Source organism: Amblyomma mixtum, chromosome 7, assembly GCF_055824585.1.
Source record: "Amblyomma mixtum isolate Tamu chromosome 7, ASM5582458v1, whole genome shotgun sequence".
NCBI classification, from domain to species: Eukaryota; Metazoa; Arthropoda; class Arachnida; order Ixodida; family Ixodidae; genus Amblyomma; species Amblyomma mixtum.
The window spans coordinates 60,896,100-60,919,053 of NC_143018.1; the positions used below are offsets into that span (position 1 = coordinate 60,896,100).

At 49.6% G+C, this 22,954-nt stretch overlaps 1 protein-coding gene and 1 pseudogene across 1 annotated transcript; both read right to left on the reverse strand.

Moving 5' to 3' along the window:
• Positions 1-2,330: 2,330 nt before the first annotated feature.
• On the reverse strand, positions 2,331-10,537 carry LOC149336239 (uncharacterized). The gene is made up of 3 exons (XM_089554674.1): positions 10,270-10,537; positions 7,290-7,496; positions 2,331-4,008 (listed from the first exon to the last, which is right to left on the reverse strand). Exons 2-3 carry the CDS (start codon positions 7,393-7,395, stop codon positions 3,536-3,538), a joined length of 579 nt encoding a protein of 192 aa, XP_089410800.1. The 5' UTR covers positions 7,396-7,496; positions 10,270-10,537; the 3' UTR covers positions 2,331-3,535.
• Positions 10,538-15,441: 4,904 nt separating this feature from the next.
• Positions 15,442-16,299, reverse strand: LOC149336240 (ubiquitin-conjugating enzyme E2 Z pseudogene; annotated as a pseudogene).
• Between the last annotated feature and the right edge of the window lie 6,655 nt (positions 16,300-22,954).

A 22,954-nucleotide genomic window follows, 5' to 3' on the forward strand; every position in this document is an offset into this window, starting at 1 on the left:
TAGAGCAAGGCCCGCCGTGGTCGGCGAGAGCTCGGTAGCGCTCGCGACCACGGGGTGGGGTCCGGGCGGTTTTGAACTATGTCAGCCGCGCTTAAACGGGGAGAGCGGATTTATGTCCCCGATTTTAAACCCAACAACCTGTAAAGAATGCACCACTGCGTTTCAATCCGTAGTGTGGCGAAGCTGCCATAAACTATGACTACACCGTGACGCTGGCAGCTTGGCAATCCGTCCTGCAGAAGAATGGCGGTAGCTGGTAAAGAAAGTGATTAAGGTGGAAAAAAAGATTAATAGTTATCAATGCCGCATTAATGTATTTAAGTATTCGTTTTTCCCTAACACAATCGTGGGCTGGAATAAGCTTCCGAATGATGTGGTTTGTGCACCTGATTTCGAAAGTGCTGTTGAAGCGATAGTCTGATGTATTTTTTTTTCCAGGTCTCGTGTGTTTACCAGCACTGTGCCATCACTCATACTAGTTGTAAACTCATTTAGTCTTCTTTTAATATGTTGTGTTATCCTTGCTGACATGTTTTCCAATATCTTCATTGCATGTGTTATTGTATATAGTAATAACCCCCCTACAATAATGCCTTATGGGAGCTGTAGGTACTTTGAATAAATAAATAAATAAATAAATAAATAGATAGCCTCTCAGCGTTTGAGTGGGTCCATGAAAGATCATGGAAGAGAGTGATTCGAGGAATTTTTTTTATTCTGTCTTTTGCTTCCGCCGCAGTGTTCAACCGCTTACTTGAGCGATGAAACGATCCCACGACTCCGATAAATGTTCTTTATGAAAAAACGAAGCGTGTCTTTCATCAGAGCCAGATGACATTGTGCACTGCTTGACGGAGCAGTGCATTGTTATGCACTGCGCCGCAAACGACAATTTTAGTGTCAGTGAGTAATGTCCGCGCTATTTCTTTCAATTTTTTTGGTGTGTGTTTGGAGGGGGGGGGGTTCTTTTTTCGTGGACTGCGGATCCTCATCGGACGCTTTTAAATGTTCGATGTAGTAGTGAAAATATGTGTTTCGTTCTCGAGTGTGAGCTATAAGCATCCACTTCCATTTTGATCGTATCTTTACGTACAGTGCGGACCACACGTAGTGTGGTCCGTACTGCACTTGGGCGCGAGCTTCTCTATGGGCGGCTAGGGCACCTCGCACAAACAGCCAGCCCACACACTCATAGATGCGTCCGCTGTGCGACGTGGCCGCGGGTGGCGCTGCGTCAGCCGCATAAACACTTGCTAAAGTGTTCCCTTTAATTGTGGTCCTCGCTGCAGACTAGCTTTTTACGTTTAACCCTGCTCACAACATCAGTGTAGACCAAGAAAGTTTCTATAATCTCTCACAATCGATTTTCTCCCTCCAACGAATGAAGCGCACCACTTCACATGTACATACAGGTAACGCCTTAACTGCGTCCTTACCGTGGGGAAACAAGCATTCTCAGGGTGGTACGCAGAAAATTGATGTTCATTTTCTCTCTCTTTTGTGCGTCTCGTCCCGAACTATGAGTCTCAGGATGCAACCCAATTATAGAGCCTGCAAAAGCCTCTTAACTCAATCATTCATGCCACATAGGTACGGGTGCTCCCGCATGACGTGAAAGCGTAGAGATGCCATTCTTGTTCTCATGCCCGTCGAGGTGCCAGACACACACATCTCTGGCAGCGTTGTCGTGTTCGCTCGCATCAAAAGCTTCCAGCCCACATTGCACGAGCAGGAATTTGGGTGTCTGCCTGGTGTCCTCTAAGTCACGATGTTGGCGGTAACACGGAACACTCCGACTCGCGCACTATCAGCGCATTCTAACAGGGTCGCGAGAAACCACCCTATATAGACAGCGCGCTCCCGTGTTCCCGCTAACCGTGATTGAGACTGAACACAGAAATGTTTTGCACAGAAAGGAGGAACGACGTCACGACATTTACCGGTCCATCACACCCGAATTCAACGAAGATACTCGCCCAGTGAAATTTTTAACCAAATAAGACGCTGTATAATACACATCGTGCCGCCAACCAGGCATCACCTGTCAGCAGGGTCACATGGCTGGTTTTGACAAATATAGCTCCACCCACCGTGACGTAAGCGAGCTTTTCTCGGGCACATTTAGTTTGACGAGCCTTGCTATCATGTTACATGACCTGCATCATTTTGGTCGTTTTCGAACTTCTTAGCCGAGTACCTTCAGAGCTCCAGGAGAGGTATATATGCACTTTTCCTTCGGTGCTATTTTAACTCCAGCCGTCCAGAATCGGCACAACGCTGCGATGGAGGCGGCGTAGCTTCCCCTGAGCCAATACGAAGAGCGAAAGGAATCAACCTCGAAAATATTTTAATACCTCGGCGCCACGGCGCGTTCTGACCATTCAAATGGTGATACGACACGTCACATGTGTTTTCACGAAGATATTTATGCACATGCTCAAAGGGACAGACTACGTTACGACAATCGGTGATGGCAGTGAGCAAGGCGTGAGCATGGCGGTTGCGTGCTTACTCATCGTCGAAGCCTTCATTTCGTTTGCTTAGATAGCTGGTTAAAACTGACGCAGTCTTAAAACGAATGCCGAGAGCACTCGGTCAATTGGGGCACATATTGTTGCGAAAAAGAGGCTTAGCTTTCGTAGAATGGAAAGTTGGGCGAGTTGGTATACGTTCATTTTGGGTGGTGTGGTTTCCTTCTTCTCTGTCTTCCGTCCCTTTCGCGCTGCTTTTTCTACCCAAAATGAGCTTAGCTTTCGTTTTGATTCACATATATAAAGCAAATTGCATCACGAGTGGTCACCAGAAATGATCCATGGCCATATGCTGAGCCAGCATAGATATCAGCAGCGACGCATGCGAGTTTGAGGCCGACTTGGACAGCTCTCCAAGATATAAAGCGCAGCATTCGTCAAATCTTGACTTTGATAGAGCGCTGGGAGCTTGCTGCTCGTCTCAACACTAAAAGGCTTCTTGCTGTCATTACGTGTAAACGCAAAACTTATCTTGGAGACGAATGGGCTCAAAAATAGATCGAAGAGAGCATGGGCGAAAGTTATCTTAATAAGTCGTCTTCGAAATCGCTGCTGTTTGCAAAATGAAAAAAAAAGAAAGTACCAACCTTGTGGAACATGCACTGACATATTAGCTTTGCCTCATCGTGCCCAAGGTGGTCGAAATTTCCGGAGCCCTCCACTACGGCGTCCCTCATAGCTTGAGCCGTTTTGGGACGTTAAACCCCCCTAACCCATAAACTCATGGCCGTTTCATTAAGGCAAGGCGTTCTAAATTCCTCGAAGGTGACAGGAGCGGTCATCTTTTTAGGTAAACTGCTAGCGCTTCCTTTGCATCTTTTGCTTTTCAAAGCAGAAACACCACTCCTTGCGCGACCTCTGCTCCTGAGTGCCAGGAGCTTTTTAGTCCGCTGAAAATTGTGTCCACGTTTCTTTACAACGTACGCAATCCGCAAGCATCCTGACGTACGCTGCATCAGTCGCCATTCCTTTCCAGAGCTTAGGAAGGCGATGAGAGTCCCGCCTCATGGCCAGCAGCAAACTTGGCAGCTGTCCTGAGGCCCTACGTAATCAGTCCACGCGCCGCCGATCTTCACTGCTATAGCAAGGCAGCCGTCATGGATGAGTTGTTTCTTCTCAATTTGCTTCCAGCTGATCTCCTGTGAGAGTATTCCCCGTTGCGGAACGTATTTCCGGGGCCTTTCTAAGCAAGCGGCTTCCTTCTCTGAACACACCCTCAGGGGCACTGTGATGTCTTTGGCTTCGTCCTCTGCGTGGACGATGCTCAGCGTGACCTGCTTGGCGAACGGCCACTGCACGCAGTCGTCCCCGTCTCCGGCGCACAGGGTGAACAGGAAGGAAACGCTGACGACTTTGGAGCGCTTCGCCTCGAACTTGCACTCCAGGTTGAACGTGTAGCCGTCCGCCGTGCAGGGATGCCTAAGCGGCTTCACGAGCATGGCCTCCCTGCCCTCGTACTTGCAGACCGTCGCCAACCCTGGACAATCAATCAATCAATCAATCAATCAAATCAATCAACCAAATCAATCATTCAAATCAACCAACCAAATCAATCATTCAAATCAATCATTCAAATCAATTATTCAGTCGATCATTCAGTCGATCATTCAAATCGATCATTCAAGTCGATCATTCAAACCAATCATTCAAATCAATCATTCAGTCGATCATTCAGTCGATCATTCAAATCAATCAGTCAGTCGATAAGTGCGTAACGTGGATAACGACCAACTCATAATAATAAAAACAGTTTTCTTATACACATCTGTCAGAAGGACACGGACGTGGGCACTTCTAAGGCATTAGCAGCTTGAAAGCAACGGAAAAGAAAGAACATGCGACGTAGTCGAAGATACTTATGTCACGTGGTAACGACGGCAGTCAGGAAGAGAGCGAGTGAAATCTTCCCAAAAGAAACTCTTTATTCGGCTGACTTGCGCCCAGAGAGAACTGGACAAATCAGCGGCGGCGACAGTGACAAGAGTGCTCGGCGGTCATCGACCAACGGAATCACCGCCGGTGTGGGCCGCTCTCACTTCAAGGCTGGGAGCATCTACGGCAATCTCTAACAACACACGAGCAGTTGCGCGTGGCTGGGGTCATTCGAGAAGAATCTAGTCTCGTCTCACATCCCAAAGTTGTTAAGCCACGTGCCGGCGGCTTTGGGCATAACATTTCCACCACCGCCACCAAACGTAAACAACAAGCATTACAAAGCTTCGCACCATTATCGTAGGGAAGAATCATCATCATCAGCCGAACTATGCCCACGGCAAGACAAAGGCCTCTCCCTCACATACATTCATTTATTAACCGTGATCCTGGCCCACTGTGGCCACCTTATCCCCGCAAATCTTCCAGCCTCAATCACTCGACTCTCTGCAACCCCCTGCCACGTCCCCCTTGTCTTAGAATCCACTCCATTAACATAACGGACTATCCTTTACCTTCTCTTCGCATTGCATGCCCTCCCCATCCCCATTTCTTCTTGATTTCAAATAGGATACCATTAACTCGCATTTGTTCCCTGACGAAATGCGGTCTTACACCTGTCATTTTACTCTGCATAGCTCGCCGCGCTGTTCAACTTAACTTAATTTCAAGCCTTTTTTTACCCTCCAAGTTTCCTTCCCATAAGTGAATACCGGAAAGGTTATTATGTATTCTTGTACTGATGTATTATTTCTTTTGGGGGGATACTGGTAAGGCGATATTTATGACCTAAGAGTGCGGGCCAAACGCACTGCGCCTTACTCTTATTTTCCTAGGTAATTCCAGAGGTGCAGGTGATTCTCTGTCATGGTACAATGTCCGGTAAATACCTACCCAAAGTAGGCAAATTCCCTGATAACTCCCAGTGCTTCACTGCCAATCACAAAATTTTGCGACCTTCCGAGACTATTGAACATACTTTATATTCGTTCCTGTTAAGTTTTAGACCTGCTGTCCTGCTTTACCTAAATCAATCATGCTTTGCAACTCGACCCCTGAGTCACTTAGCAAGTCAATGTCATCAGCGAATGGGACATTGCTATGGTATTCTCCATTAACCTTCATCCAAATTCTTCAAAATCCAGTTTTATGAATACCTCCTGTAAACACGCTTGTGAGTAGTACTGGGGATACCATGTGTCTGTCTGCCACACTTTCTGATTGGGATTTCATCGCTTTCCCTATGAAGTACCATGATGGCTACGCAGCCACTATAGATATTTTCCAGTGTCTTTTCATATGCTTCTTCTACACACTATATTTTAGTTCCGCAATGCCCACATGACTGCTGAGGCTTCAATTGAGTCAAAAAGCTGTCTCGTAATCTATTAAGGCTATATCCCTTTGCATCCTGAATTTTTTTGTGGGCAAGAACAAAAGTTTGTGGTGGTTTTTTCCGTTTTTTTTCCGGTTAAGAAGCTATTGAAAAGCGTGCAAAAAGAATTATGAGGACAGCAAGTACAATGGTTTTGGAGGGAGAACCACGCCCAGTACACTGGACACTGGGATTTCTGGCACTAGGAGTAGCACATTTTTATCCGTACTGGAGGAATTGTCGCTTTTCTTCGCTATGAAGCACAGACTCTGGCTTCAATTTTGTCGCTTCGTCGCCTGAGTCCAAATCGACATCAAGGTCTGCCTCGTCTCCAAACAAAAGTGCCTGGATTTCCTCATCAGTGGGCGTCTTTTCTGCCAATACAACAACCAAATGGTGCTCAGCATCATGTTACTTGCGCGACATATCCACATCAGGATGCTTCTACCACGGTGTTGGCGCCAAAAAATATTGAAAAACAAGCATGACCTCCTTGCACGGAGATTTGAACAATACGCGCTAATTGAATCCTAATTACATGTACAGTGGACATAAAAACTTGAACGCATTGCAAAAAAACTACTCTTAATTAGGGCAAACTTTTATCCAAATTGAGTTTAATTAACTCCCCGAATTTATCTATTTGAACTGCGTGCAGAGAAAACATTGAAAGAGATTACTTTCTTGAGCAGGTTGCGCTCGGCGGTCGTCTCGTGGAGGGCGCATTACTCTGTGCTGCCCTCATAAGGAGATGCGGCCGAAAGAGAAGTTATCATGATCGAGATATACCTATTTTCCGGAAGCCGTGAAAATGGTTTCGGTTTTGATTTTGGCTTTGATTGCTTTTTTTTTTTCATTGCTTTTTGGCTTATGTCCAGTGTACTGGTCGCTGGGTCGGGAAGGGATATATATAGGGGTTGGTAGTATTTTGCACATTTCTGTATCACATGATGCATGGTGTGAATATGGTCTACTGACGTGTAGCCTTTAACAAAAAAGTGGTAGGCGTTTAGTGGAGTTAAACCACGTAGACATGCGAAAGCATGCATTGATTCTTCAGTTGTATAGGACACTTAAGCTCCGTTTTAAAGGTATGACGCAATGGCTTTAACGTTTTAATGCGCATATATACAGAATTGGTAATTCTCTACATTACACTCACAGATACCTGGGAGCACTCATACCCTTACTGGCGCAGTGGTGTAGCGGTTCAGCGACGCGCCACTGTCCTCCTTTGGAAGGTGCTGCCATCGGTCCAAGAAAGCTAGACTTGAATACTTCACGGAAATATGCGCATCTCTCCGTGACTTTAAGTATTGAATACTTCACTGTGCGGCCAGCCAGCTACAGGGGCAGATGCATTCGGGACTGTAGAGGATCATCCAATAAAAGCGCTACTCATGCCCTCTTCTATCATCTGAAATTTCGACATCGTTTAAAAATGCACTCACCCTCTCTTGTGTTGCAGCAAATTGTGCGCCGCGTCCGGTCCATGGCGAGCTGCCGAGGACTTTGTTCACTGGGACTGGCATCCACTCTGCTAGCGTTGTGTCCCATTACGGCGTCAGGCTTGAGACTGTTGAGTACAGAGGCACTCGGCCCCTGACACGTGGTCCTGGTCTAATGCCCCGCTTGAACCGGTCGCAGCAGAACTTGAACTGCTTGCACGAAGCCAGACAAAAAAAAAGCAGTGCAGTTGTCTTTTTTTCCGTTCGATTGTAATTCCAAATTGTGCTTTCACTTCTCTCTAAGTCGCACCCCGTGTATTTTAAGTTATCCTTATTTTGATGTGACAGTGTGAGGATCATCATCGGGTAAAAAAATGTGTCGTTGGTCATAAAGCTGTCCGATTGGCTAGAGCAGGGGTTCTCAAACTTTTTTGCTTGGAGGAACCCCAAAAGCCTTCAATAAGTTCCAGGGAACCCTCCCCCCCCCCCCCCCCCCCCCCCCCCCCCCCCCCCCCCCCCCCGCCCTGATTTCACTTACCAGCAATGTTGTCGAGTGCATTTTTGCAAAGAGAGAGTTGCAAAAGTTAAATGTTTATTGCACAGATTAATACAAATACTAATGTGATGGATGGTACTGCTTCCCTTTTAAGAGCAAGTCAAAGCGTGGCTCAGTAGCACTCTGAGCCAGTCTCATATCAGCTGCCGGGTCAGGGCCGGTGAGGGTTATCGCGGAACACAAGAAGACAGCCCGCGGAACCCCTGTGTTCCGCGGAACCCAGTTTGAGAACCACTGGGCTAGAGGAAAGTGACGTCACCAGACCGGATAATTCCCGTTGGCTAGAGGGAAGTGATGTCAGCAGACCTGAAGTGACGTCACTTCCGGCAAGGGCATAAACAGGTTCTAATGCTATCGCATTGCCAACACAATGTAATTAGGTATCCCTGCGATTTTTTTTTCTTGACTACGTGGCAAGAGTAGCATTCGTTCTTTATGACCTCCCCCCCCCCCCTCCTAGTTGGACATTTAGTTTAAAATTTTTCTTGCTCAACATTTTTGGGCTTTCTCATTTCCTTGGTTCCCGTGCGGCGCAGTTATGAGATCCTGTGCCGGCTCTGTATGAATTTCCAGTTCGAATCACAATTGCGGTTACGCCACAGCGACCAAATATTCTCCACAAGAAAAGATCGTTACAGATTCCTCACTTGCTGTAACAGTCACCCGTGCACAGTATACAGGTAGTGGTCCAGCGCGTCGATTCCCATTACACTTCCAGCGCACTCGGTGCATTCTACCTAGCGTCAAAACGTGCTCCTCGAGTGTAGAAAAATTTCCGTCGAACTTACAGCCGTCGCTCTGAGGCACTTCGCGCGCCCGCCATCCTGCTACGGTACGCTACTGTCTTCACGTCCTCATTGGTGAAGCTGGCTGTATCATGGGACAAAGATGGCCCATACATTCAGCCTGAATCTAGCACAGTTAGCACCAAATGTGCGTGAATGCCGGGCAGCTGTTTGACAACCGACGCTATACGACATCGCCGAGTCCGCACACTCGACCCTTCGCCAGCGAGGTGGAGACATCTTACAGACAGCCAACAAACGAGGTGGTCTGACAAGTTTGATAAATGTCTTTGGAAGGCTGAAACAATTCGTATTGTGACGCCACGGCTGGAAACTGTTCAGTGTAGGTCAGGCCAGATATGAGTGGCCAGAGCAGCTGTATATGGAACAAACGTTAAAGCCACAAACGACAAACGTTGGAAGCGAGCATGCCCGCACTTGCCTGAAAAAAAAAAAAAGATTTCCGTGCAGCAAGATAAAACATTTCTGCTGAACGAAGCAGACGTCCGAAAAAAAAACAACAAAAAACTGCGCTGTACTGCCGGAACTGTAGGCACTTCAACTGATATGCAAATTCCTTTCCCAAGTATTCCACCTGCAAAAGGCTGCGTTCGCAAAGGGTAGCACAATTATCGATTGTCGGCCGAAAGCGCACGCGAAAGAGCATTTCCGAGCAGTGTTAAACAACGCGTAATCACAATTCGCTGGACTTTCTGCGTCAGTTTGTGACATCATTTACAGAGCGAAAGGACGAATTCAAAGGAACACCCTCGGGCAGTAGCCGCGGTGAAAGGACTCCAAAGTAAGCGAATACCACTTGGTCAGCTGGAAGGGCAATGACCACTGTTAGAGCAGCCACGAAGCCACTCTTATCAACTCCTTGCGGAACGGCAAAAACAACAACCGTAACGTCGTTATTCGACTGTTCCAAAAAAGGACCGGCTGGCTGGCTTACAACACTACGCCTTTTCACGAAACCATCGCGCAGAAATGGCCAAATTGCACGTGGCTTCTAAATGGTTCCTCGATCCCCTCCTATTCTCTGCATTTTGTCCAATCTAAAGTAACGCAGGGAACGAATAGCGAAGTATGGTCAATGACGTCGACAGGCAAAACAGAAGTGTAGTTCTAAAGATTAATGGTTCAGCTTAAGTTAAGGACAACGCAGCGTGCTATGGAAAGAAAAATGATAGTTGTAACGAAGCGGGCGGATTGGGTGAGGGAACAAACACGGTTAATGACGTCCTATAGCCGAAACCAAGAAGAAGGGCTTGGGCAGGCCATACAATGCGAAGGCAAGATAACTGCTGGTCCTTAAGGGCAACGGAGTGGATTCCAAGAGAAGGCAAACGTAGCAGGGGTCAGCAGAAAGTTAGGTGGGCGGATGAGATTAAGAAGTTTGTGGAGATAGGGTGGCCGCAACTGACAAGGGACAGGGTTAATTGAAGAAACATGGGAGAGGTCTTTGTCCCTCAGTGGACGCAGTCAGGCTGGTGATGATAATGATAATGGTCACGAACAGGAATACTTGTAGACGTGTCACCGATGTGCTTAGTGTGGAATAAGCGGGACCAGCCCCCCGCTATATGCGTAGAAAGCCGCCGCGGCAAGCGTTTGGCACTCAGCAGTATCGTATACTCACCTACGATGTCCGGAAGGAACGCAGCGAAAAGAATAATGCAGCCCTCGAGAGTGTCTTCAGAAGAACTCGAAATGCAGCTGCCGCGACAAAGACTGACGGTAGCATGCGTGGACAGTAGCGTAGCGTTTTGGATTTGCTCGTAAGTGACCTTAAGTCCGAGACTGAGTCAGCACTCCACACCTATACTGTATGCAGGAGCATTGGAAGCTAGTACACACGCATATGGGCGGAAAACAGCAGACTGGCAAGTGTTTATCTGAAACATGAGCATCAATCGTATGCCTGTAAAGATAGCTTTGCCGGTATTGTCTAGAGAGAGAGGGAGAAACGCGAGAGAAGGTGTAGAGGAAGGCAAGGGTCGATAACGGCAAGATAACTTCAGAAGGCAAGAGGAGCACACAACACCAATGAGCTTATCGAACACTCGATTGTGCGTGCGCGAGATTGTGCCGCACGTCTGGATGTACTGTCATGCAGCAGTGAATTACAGTCGGGCAAAGAGGGACGCTAACGTACTGAAGGATGAAATGTTTTTTTTTGTTGTTGTTGGATAAACTGGCGGCGGCAATATCGATATCTGTGCTCGATAGCCGTCGTGGTCAGAATGCGATCATTCACGGCGCAGCTCTGCCTGAGAATTGATAAGGCGCACAAAGCATTGACGTGCCGCGGTGGCTCAGGGGTCAGGGCACTCGGCTGCTACGCCGCCACCGTTGTCGCCGTTCAGCCCACCATCAGGTAAACAACTTCGCTCTAAAACGCTCGAAGGTTAATGGCTTAAAAATCGGGAAGTAGCCTGAGCATTGGATTCTTGGAGTCAAGCTGAGTATAGCCTGAAGGTCATTGTGATTTTTATTTTCAAGACTTGCTAATTCTTAGATATATTACTAGCTATTAACGTTAATAAATAAAAGAAAGGAAGTAGAGGAGTCATAAACTAAATACAGAGGTCGACGTTGGCCAGAGTTGGTCTCCCCACAGAAGAACTAATCAACCGTTCGTACAGTGCTGACTTGTTTTACCCATTTAAGAGTGTGCCATCTTCACGCTCCTCAGGCTTTGTCGAAAACGTATTGTCAGTGTTCTCAACCTCTCTAAGACGAGAGGAAGTGTCGCCTTTGCCCTTCCGAAGCTTGGGACTTTCAAGGGTACTAGACAGCCTCGCTGAGCTGATCAGGAAATCCCTTGGGCGGTATATTTTTGACGTAGGCTGCACCCAGTGACGGCACCAAGGGGAGGCGTGGGGTGGCTACTCTCAAACTTTGCCGGGCCGCAGAAAGATCTGTCGAGCACTTCGTTGAGACCCTGACGAGGAGGACGTTTCACGATACCGCAGCCAAAATCGGGCCCCCTCTTTATTATATGTAGCCCCCAATCAGTCTAGCATTTTGTTCATTTATTTCATGCAGATCAGCGCCACATATGGGTCATGCCTACACAATATTTAAACTCCAGTCCCTCTTCTTCTGCTCCCCTGCGCCACCTCACTACGGATGTCCTGGCGCCGTCCCTGGCTGCACCGTGAAAGGCGCACTTAAATTGCCTCTTGCTCTGCCGTGTCCAACACTCCTGGACACAAAAATTTGAATATTGGAAATCTGTAAAGTACTGGTATAGAAATTTTGAAGGCAATGGCCCATTCTTCCGATATGTAGCAAAGTCTCTTATAGAGTTTCCATCGCTCCCATCGAGCAGTTAAGACTGCCATAGAAAACCAATGGGAAAGGCTTTTGAAGGAAAAGGCACAGCGCAAAATAGGGCTAAAGAAGTTGACAGACAACGCGCCCGTGTCTGTCCACTTCTTTAGTCCTATTTTGCGCTGTGCCTTTTCTTGCGAGATGTACCGACTAGCCCAGACAAGTACCCTTTTGCAACACTTTTGAGGAGATTAAAAACCTTAATAGCCGCAGAATGCAAGCGAGCTGACGAGATATCTGCGTTTGTATTGATTGCTATAGTGAAATCTTACAATATATATAAAAAACTGAGCTCATAAACTCCTTTCCGTTCAAAAATGCTTTTGTCCATAATTGCTGGGTATGTTCTCTACAGGCTCCCAGCGCTGCACTGACGGTGCAGCGATTACCATTAATTATACCCCGCCAGATGATGTAAGCCGTGACCAGCTCCTTAATTGTTGACCACTGCCGTCACACGAAGGATTTGTAAGAGTCCCCCATGCCTGTGCCTCACAAGCGGACGCTGGCGACTCGATCAAGTGCACGTGATCAATAAAGTTGAAATAGAGGCTAGCTCGTATTCCATGTTTTTTTTACGAAGACACAACTCAACGAACAATATCAAAAGAGAGATGAGCGCTGTTCCTTCAAGTTGACATTCCTTGGGCCTGTCTTCGTGCAGAACTTAGCGCACCTAGTACAATGTTGCTCATTTGGCTGAGTGATACCAGGCTGTTGCCAGTCTGGGGCATGTCGGTGAGATAATTCGGCTCACTGTTTAATTTTCTTACGTCCACCGTGTGGGGACGCCTTCGTCCCCTGCGTTCGCTTTCCCTCAACGCACCCCACTGTTGTTAGCTGCCCCCCCGAAAAGCACTCCTCTCGGTTCGGTTACTGTAACTAACAAGGGAGGGCGCTCGCGTCGCAGCGACACCAGCGCCACGGATGGCGTTTTGCTGCGCGCTCGCGGGGAGCGACGGGGTCTCTTCTCCCTCGGCAACGGGAAGCGAACGGACGTTTCGCTCGCAGCTTCGCTCTTCGTCGACGGGCGCCTCGGTCGGAACTTACTCCCGCCGAGCCCGTCCCGCTCGAACTCGGAGTTCCCTTTGCCCTACCGTGGGCGGACGTTCGCTCGTAGCCGTGCTGGTGAGTCGGACATCCTAGATTCCTCAGTGTATTTTGTTGCTAGCTGGCGTTATTGTTGCTATAGCAATAAATGCCTTGTTTGTGTCAGCCAGTGTGTCGTTCCTTTGTTCCCGCAGAGCAAGGCCCGCCGTGGTCGGCGTGCGCTCAGTAGCGTACGCGACCACGGGGTGGGGTCAGCGCGGTTTTGAACTGAGTCAGCCGTGCTTAAACGGGGAATACGTGTTTATCTCCCCAGTTATAAACCCCATATCTGGCAGCCCAACGTGGGGCCTGCTCTTGGAACATTGGACGACTGTCAGTTCGGTTCGAGGAACGCTCTTTGTCCGGACTTGACAAGTGCTAGGCCTAGAGTGAATTTTGATCGCTAGGACCTGCGGCATGCTTTCTTGAGTGCGAGGTGTATTGCGCTGCAGCATGTTTGAACTTTTCGACATGCTCAGCATGTTTTTTTGTGTGAAGTTTTCTTCCTGGAGTTTCTTCAAGAACCACTTGGTCCGCATCGAGGGAGCGCGAGGCCTAGCGCCCGCGGAGTTGCCGAGCCCGAAGCGAGTGAGTACGGAAGCCGCGTGGGTGGTCCGAGTTTTCTGTATATATTTTCTCGCTGTCTCTTTTTCGACTCTGGGAGTCGCGGCTCTGGGAGCCGGGTGGCCTGGGGCCACGGGTGCAGTTACGAGCTCGCTGGTATTGCAGCTCGGCACCGGGCGTTCCGACACCGTCCGATACGGTGGGCGCCGTTCACTCAGCAGCTGCTTCGTGCAGTGAGCGGGGAGGACCACCCCACAACGCTGATGTCTCCTCGCGGCTGCGCGCACGAAACCCGTTTCGGGTCTTTCTTTTGTTGGGGGTCGTCGACCTTCACAGTGGTAATGAGGCCTAAGGCTATTCATAGCTGCCTGCACCTTGTCAAAAGTGACACGACCACCGGACCGTGGTATTAAGAGGGGGCGCACTTTGCTGGCCCACCCGTTTTTTTTTAACCTCGCATGAACCGAGCATTCTCGTTCAACTCAAGAAAGGGCTTTGTTCACTCGAACTTTGCATTGCACAGCCGCCCGACACGTTTTGCTAGCGAGTTGAGCATTTGAGCCACGAGGCCCTTGTGTACGCCGTTTCCCCTCCCGTGACCTACGTTAAAGGCATGCGGAGTGTGTTTCGGAAATTTTACAGATCTGGAGCCACTGCGGCTTGCTGTCCTGTGCACATCGTCTCGCCGCCGCCTGCTGCGACGGAGCGGCCTGTATCCTGTTCGCCGCATCCATCCGGGGCAGCCGTGGCGAGACCAGACAGCAGCCACCTCCGGCTGCTGCTGCCCTGGCGACTACTGCGGAATCTTGGCCTGCAGTGGTCAACCGGCCCTCCTCTTCGCGGGCCTGCGGGCACATAGCCCGCGGGCCATGCGAGTCGTCCCAGCGGAGACCTTCACGCCGCCTTCGGAATACCGCGGAAGACTGCGTGCACCCTGTCGGCGTGACCTCCGCTGCACGACCTGCCTCAAGTGCATGAAGACCAGGAGACTCCTCCATAGCATGTAACTTGCAGGCGCGTGGGTCTATTTAAGGTTGGGGGGATGTGGGGACGCCTTCGTCCCCTGCGTTCGCTTTCCCTCAACGCACCCCACTGTTGTTAGCTGCCCCCCCGAAAAGCACTCCTCTCGGTTCGGTTACTGTAACTAACAAGGGAGGGCGCTCGCGTCGCAGCGACACCAGCGCCACGGATGGCGTTTTGCTGCGCGCTCGCGGGGAGCGACGGGGTCTCTTCTCCCTCGGCAACGGGAAGCGAACGGACGTTTCGCTCGCAGCTTCGCTCTTCGTCGACGGGCGCCTCGGTCGGAACTTACTCCCGCCGAGCCCGTCCCGCTCGAACTCGGAGTTCCCTTTGCCCTACCGTGGGCGGACGTTCGCTCGTAGCCGTGCTGGTGAGTCGGACATCCTAGATTCCTCAGTGTATTTTGTTGCTAGCTGGCGTTATTGTTGCTATAGCAATAAATGCCTTGTTTGTGTCAGCCAGTGTGTCGTTCCTTTGTTCCCGCAGAGCAAGGCCCGCCGTGGTCGGCGTGCGCTCAGTAGCGTACGCGACCACGGGGTGGGGTCAGCGCGGTTTTGAACTGAGTCAGCCGTGCTTAAACGGGGAATACGTGTTTATCTCCCCAGTTATAAACCCCATAACCGATAGCGCACGAGTAACGGTGCGTGCCCACGGAAAATTACATCGTGAACAGTGGCCAAAACAAACATCCGGAATTTTCACTTTAACACCCATAAGACAAGGCGGCGTACTGTCTTCTTTTGGGAAATTTCATGAGTCCTTGCCGCCGTCTGTCGCCAAGCGCATCACAAGTCGCCGAGAGGCCAGCGTCGGCGAAAATAGTTGTTTAGTGCTGGATGGAGTCGTTGTCATGTGCTGCACTTTGTGCTGCCATTTCTGCAGCAGCTGCTTGGTTCTTTTTCTCCACCTCCTGCCTGAGGCTCTTCAGGCGCGTGATGAGCGCTGCGTACCGGAATATGCCGACCGGGCCATCACTGAAGTCGTCATGCATTCGTGTGCCGGTCATGTGAAGCCGCGACTTCACGATTCTTTCGTACTTGTCGTACGACTCGAGGAAAGAGTCCAGGATGAGCTTCCTGAAGGCAGGCGGGCACCCAGGGTCGTCCTTGAGGGCGGTTTCCACCTGGCCACACACAGTCACCCTCAGCGTTTCGTGGCGAACGAACTCGTCGTACCTGTAGGATTCACCTGGCAATATTTCCATCCCGAATTCGTTGAAGTACGGGTGCTCGCTCATCAGCGACTGCACGCTGACCAACACGCTGGCGAGGCTGTGGGCCGGACTCCAGCCAGGTCCGCGAGCAGTGCCGATGGTGCTCACGCATACCTTACCGTTGCGGTAGAGGTTGACGTTGAAACGGACGCGGCCTGCGCCTGTGGTCACGTGGCGTATGAGGGGCGGGCTGAGCGGATAGTCTGGAGGACAGCGGAGAAGGAACTGGAAGAATCCGCCTTCGTACGGCGTTCCGGCGGGGCCCACCATGAGTACGTGGATTGTAGTGACGTTGCCCTCTTCGGGCCAGATGAAAATCCCCGTCGGTGGGCTGGCGTGGAACTCGGCGATGTCCTTCTGAACCCTCAGCACGGACTGCGGGGACGGGGCCTGGTTGTCTTCCAGTGGGTCCCAGTTCTTTTTTAGTGGTTCCTGTACTTGCCCCATTTTGTCTGAACGGTGTGATCGACGGACGACAGTTCTGAAAAGCTCCGAATGCTAGTACCTCGCGCTGTCGTTGTTGACCTGAGTAAATATGGCAGACCTCTTTTCGTCAGCACGTGCTTCACTGCTCTTCTTTCTCGTCGCCTAAAAAAGCGAATGTGTAGTACTGTTGTCTACTAAACACCAAAGCCTAACGGCGCGTTAAGACAAGTAATCATATTGAACCGCAACTTTTTTTCCGCTGAGTACTTGACCGCACTGCCGGTGTACTCTTGAAAAAACACGTAAAAACACAAAGAAGAGGACTAATCTTACATATACAATCTGCAAGCAGACGAGTGAAACGCAAGACGACGATGAGGAGATATGTCGCACGAAGCCTTTTTCCTTGTTTACTCTTTTGCCGGCGGAGAGCAATTAAGCAGCTTGCTATGGGCGCTAAGTGTGTACATTAGCGTACTGAACTCGACTCATGGCCTCTCGCTGCAAGGACGGTTCTTACTGCATAAGAACATGCTGTCTTTATAACCTCTACAGTCTGGTACTTCTATCATTTGCGTCTTTCTTTGTCTCTTTTTTCGATTTCTTTATATTTTTGCTATCTCACCACTTTTATCATTATCTTTTTTCCTCTCCCCTCTCACCTTGTAGCTTTCCACCTCTTTCTCCTGTGGCGTCAATATAAATTTTGTTGACGGTTTGACTGTTCTATTTCTATATTTTACTTTTCACCTTTCCGTCGCTCTCTCTGCCCTCTTAATGTATGTTCTACAGCACTGCTTTCTGGTTACCTTAGTGTTTCTCTCTGCTAACGTCCTTTACCAGGTAATTATTTTTCCTGCTCGATCCGCTTCTGTGAAATTACCGCTCTGCCTTCAACTTTTACAGTTTTCAGCTGCTACCCCCCGGCCGTCTTGCGCCATCTTCTGGGCCAGCGCCGTACATTGCGAGGGGGGCATTCAGTGGGTGCCGCATAATGGTCCTACGACTGCACGCCAAGCACGGAGGAAATTTGGTACTCGCTTGACTGTGACATCTGTAATTAGCATACTCATAATGACTCATGTAGCTTCCTAACCTTACATAAGGCCTCCTTTCGCGGATGTTCGATGGAGGAAGCCAGTTTACTCTGAAAGCTCCCCTCAAGTAAGGAACGCAAGCCGCGTATCTGGGTTTGAGGGTTCCTTCACATCGGCCAATAGGACGCCGAGTAGGAAGTTACATTCCCGCGGCGACAAACAAGGCGGCGCCCTTCGAAGCTGGACCTCTCGATTCGGTCTGAATTCGTTGCTGTTACGGCATTTTTCAGAGCGTTCTCTGGCCATAAATAGGGCATCGGTCTTTCGCTTCGCCTTATCTTGCCTCTAAGGAAAGTATGAGTGATAAATTTGCCGTTTTTTTTTATTTAGATTGACAATTCTGTCGCTTTTAGGCTTAAGATGACCGTCGGTTTGTTGACAGAAATGGTTTCTGTCCTAACACCTAGATGGCGCCACAAGGCTGATCTGGGCGGAAAACTCTCACACCAGACGCAAAGCGAATAGCCCCATAATCGTCATGCTATTGCATCGCTGTTTGCATAAGATGAACTAAAAGTGGGAATTTGAGAAATGTCGTAACGTCACGTAAAATACGTGCATTTAGCGTGCGTAAGCATGCATACGCTTCTGGTACATAGACAGCGTCGATTTATGCTATTTTCTAACCCTATCTCTGCACGCCACGAGCGGCGACGTGGTGGCCGGGAGGTGTGAACGAGGCAACATTTCGGCGGTGGCGGATTTCGCTCGTTCTCTCCGCCTGTTTCACATGCAAGCGAATATGCTAGCGAATCCTGCCGCCGCGACGGAAAAACCTGTTCTGCGACGAGCGGCGAGGTTCAAGGGCGTCCGCAGAATTTTTTGCAGGGGGGGGCCCCGTTGGTGCCCCGGGGGGGGGGGGGGGGGGGGGTATGTTCGTAGCAGAAAGGCGCTATTTGCGGAGTAAATTTATTTATTTATATATAAATAAAAATTACACAAAATGCACACATGAAAGAAAAATTACAAACAGCAAATTAAAGCGCGGCTAGGAGAGGTACATTGGAGTTTATCAACGAAGAAACAACTAAAATTAATAAAAATGCAAAAAGATGCTATATCACTTCGTGGAGAAGAGTGCTCAGTCTTGCTGCATACGGGTTCTCGACTCACCCGGATTGATGACCAGCACACAGCACAATATGTTCACAAACACGCAACTACAGTCACTCAGTCAGTCTTCCTTGAACAGCAACTGTAGGCGCCTCGGATTTTTCTGGGCGAATTGGATAAATTCACTTCTGTGCTTCATTACACGCTCTCGGTGCACACTCATCATACACATTGATTGGAAAAACTGTTGAACGCGTACGTTGAAAACAAAAGATGACTATATATACAACGAAAACTTATTTACAAGATAAATGCACGCTCGCAGCTTCATACACCTCGCTCCATCTTGCTTGCGCATCCGCACAGTCGAGCAACCGCACACACACTGCTCTCCGCTCGTCGTTTTCTCGTCCGCTGTCTTGGTTGTTCTCAGCTTCGCTGACAACCGGCCACTAAAAACACCCAAGCACAAACACAGAGGCGCGCACACGTGCAAGGGCTTACTTGCCGCAGTATCCCCGAATGCGCACTTTGGGGGTGAAAGGAACGCCGCGCAACTTCCGAGGGGAAGGGACACTCGCCACTCCAGTCGGAAAATTTGTTTTTGTGTTTTTATGGGGTTCAGAGCCACAAAACGACTCAGGCTATGAGGGATGGAGTAGTACAGAGTTCCGGGTAATGTCGACCACCTGGGTCTCTTTACCATGCACTGACACGCACAGTACATGGGCGCTGTTGTGATTTGAGGCCCAGCCAGAGGTGACAGGCGAGCCAGGCAGGCGCCATCGGGCTGCGTTGACCAAAGGCGCTGGTTTTCGCAGAAGACGCAAAGAACGCTGGTGTGGGGGCGCCTCGGGAGACTGCGTCGCCGTGAACAAAAGCAGCTAATCCCCTTTGCCGGAGATTCTGAAAGCGGCGCTTCTACCGAACTGCGCTACCCGTGGATCGGAGGAGACAGCGAGCGGCGGCGGCGCCAACTCATCGCCCGCTTGCCCCTGAGCAGCCCGACAAAGCGGGGGTGGACACGGCTGATTTTACCTTCCCTCCTTAAGAATTCATCGGTGACCGGCGTAACGATAGGCGAAAACAAGATGCCCCGTGCACTGTCTGCCTCCGTGTCGCTATCTCTCTAGAGATCAAAGAAACAGACACCCATCTCAAGGCGGCTCGAAACACATGCTCGCCGGTGCCGCTGTATGTCTGGAACAGGTCGCCCTTCAGTAGAGCTAACGATGGCGTGGTTTGAAAACGGCGGAACGACGCACGCCCGGACGCGGCATTTCGCAGATGTGACCATGCGGGGCTGCTTTTACCCTTTTGACTGAGCGCACCACCGCCTCTGGTGTGCGGCCATCACTCACGGTTCGAGTGAGTGATTTTCCAGGGGGGTGCAGCCGCCCCCCCTTGCCCCCCCCTCCGGACGCCCATGGCGAGGTTCCAACAAGTTGGAAATTTTCGCTGCGACGCGCCGCTCGATCGCTCAGTCGCTTGCATGTGTGATCGCGAGCCGCACCGGTGCGGAATCTGGACGAAATTCTTCCTACGAGTGCACTTCCACTGGATTCACCGCGTCGCGGAGCGACCTAGCTGTCGGAGGATACCGGTACACTTCATCGAATGCATATTCACAAGCACGGTTAAAAAACTGCGTGTAGTCGCCCGCGTAGCGGTCAGTCCACGCTGCCATTTTTTCCCGCCTGCTCAACTGCGCCCACGCCGGGCTCGTGTCCATGCGTCGCGTCTTGCCGCCCGTGCGAGTGTGCGGAGTCACTTGTGGCTGTAGTTAGGTGAAGCGCTCCTCTAGGGCCAGAAGCGACAAAAGGACGCATGAAGGCAGCTAGTGGCTGCCTTAAGATGCACCAAGGACGATTTTGCTTAGAGCTCTTCAGTAACAAAGCTTTCAGATTGGCATGAGGGGGCCTCACTGCAGTAAAGGCTTCGTTACTGAGGTAAGGAAGCTTTCAGAGTTAAGGGGTTAGTATATATCTATAGATACGTTTTTAAAAACTGTGCATTCGCTAGACGCGCCTTTACTCAGCTTCAAACGTCGAAGTGTCGTGGCGGAGTGGCAGCGACCCCGTCTCGCACGCCGGCGGACCGGGTGTAGTGTCACGGCCGCTAGATACAAGCGGCCGTGGTAGTGTACTAGAATAGGCCGGGTTCGATTCCCAACTTTCTTTTCTTATGATTGACAGTTCGAACGGACACCTTTGCGGACAGCCTTAGTCTACAGCTTCCGTCCACGCCACTCATGAGCCGGGTTTTCGCCTTAAAAATGTCAGATATTCGCATCTTCTGCGGCGACGAGAAAAAAAAAACAGCAACAAACAGCATGCAGTTATCTCAGCGATTGCCCCGGTGGCACTCTCGTTTTTCGGCCGTGGAGATTCGGCGAAGGAGCGGGGTAGAGGGTGTTTTGCGGGAGGCTAGAAGACACTTTTTCAAATGCTTCAGTGATCACAAAAATTAGTTTGGCCAAAATTCCACTAAAATTTGAAGTTGTACGTGAAAAGTTGCGCACGTTTGCCGCGTCGGGACCAATCAGCGTGTACGCACTGGCGGTGCGCGGTTCTTTCGTGATCGGCAGCAATTTACAAGCGCCCGTCCACTCTCTGCTTGGCCGGGGGCAAGTTCGCGTGCTTCGCTGGCCTGTTCAAATTCAGTCAGCAATCAAATTCCACTAAGAAAGGGTGTCAGGCAGGGCAACAAAATCTTAACAGTCAATGCTATTCACAGCCTGTTTACAGGAGGTATTGAGAAGTCTGGATTGAGAACAGTTAGGGGTAGGAGTTCATGGAGAATACCGTACGCTCCGTTTCACACACAAGGTGCAATGTTTTCAAAGAAAGCGCTCTTGTTTGCGCTGCCTAAGTCCGCGATCAAAAAGCAGTACGTGCCTTGTGGTACGTCAGCTAAAAGTAATGAATTCTTTGCATGTATGTCTATTACATGATACATTTGCATGAACTTGATTAAATGAGCTGTTATTGCCGACGGAGCACTTTCACTTTCTTGTGCCTTAGACTACTCGGCCACAAAACAAGCGCGAAATAACACGCATCCTTTTATTTTGCTAAGAAGACTGCTTGCATACTTTTCACAGCGTTTCACCTGACGTGTGACATGAAGCATAGTAATGTGTGATTCGCTGATGACAATGGCTCGCTAAGTGATCAATGATAGACAGGCAGAGTAGAATGGTGGGTCCAAAAAGTCGGACTTTTGTGCGGGCTAGTTGGTGTATTGCTAAATCACATAAACCATAGCGCAAGAAACGTGGAGTGTACCCTCCTGTCAACGTTCTTTTGCGCTGTGGTTTATGCAATTTATCTAAAAATTAATATGTAGAAAACTAAGTAATGCTCGACAGTCTTGGAAGGGAACACCAGTTTACAAGTGGCAGCAAGGCACTGGAACTGGTTACGAAATACATATACTTAGGGCAGGTAGTGACCGCAGATCCGGAATGGTACCAATATCCTTCAGAGAAAAGTACATAACAGCTGTATCTTATCGGCACTCACCTATGAGGCAGAAACGTGGAGGCTAACGAAAAGGCAACTTAAATTAAGGACAACGCAGCGAGCTATGGAAATAAAAATGACAGGTGTAGCGTTAAGAGACAGAAATAGGGCAGAGTGGGTCAAGGAGCAAATGTGAGTTGACATCCTAGTCGAAATCAAGAGGAAGAAGTGGGCTTGGGCAGGGAATGCAATGTGAAAAGAAGGCAAGCTTAGCAGGGGGTGCAGAAAGTTAGGAGGGCAAATGAGATTACGAAGTTTGTGAGGATACAGTGGCTGCAGTTGGCACAGGTCAGGGTTATGGTTTATGGGGGTTTAACGTCCCAAAGCGACTCAGGCTACGAGAGACGACGTAGTGAAGGTCTCCGGAAATTTCGAACACCTGGGGCTCTTTAACGTGCATTGACATTGCACAGTACACGGGATTCTAGAATCTTGCCTCCATTGAAATTGAACCGCCTCGGCCGGGATCGAACCCGCGTCTTTCGGGTAAGCAGCCGAGCACCGTAACCACTGAGCCACTGCGGCGGCACAGATCAGGGTTATTTGGAATGATAGAGAGGCCTTTGTTCTGCAGTGGGCAGAGTCAGGATGATGATTACTCTCATGTGTTCGAATTTCCAGAAGCTTTCTCGCATTGAAATACACAACTTTAACACCACCAAGGCGTCAGTTCAAATAAGCTGGAAGTTCAGGTTTACAAGAGTCCCCTAAATCTGCATGTCCAAAGTGAAGAGATAGGGTATTGTTTTGTGCCTGTCCTCCAAGATTTTTCGTTTTTTTTTTACATCTGACAGGATGCTTCAAGTCTGTCTACTCAGGGATATGTTGTGAACCTTCAAGGTGCCTTCCTATCTGCCTTTGTTGTCAAAGGAGGCTACCGGTTTGGAAGCTACAACATGAATCACTTGCTATCTGGCTATGCTCTTATCTTCAGTGTGGCTCTTCCAGACCATAGCTATGGTTGATGCCAGTACAATGGCCTTAATCTGCGCCAGAGGGCAC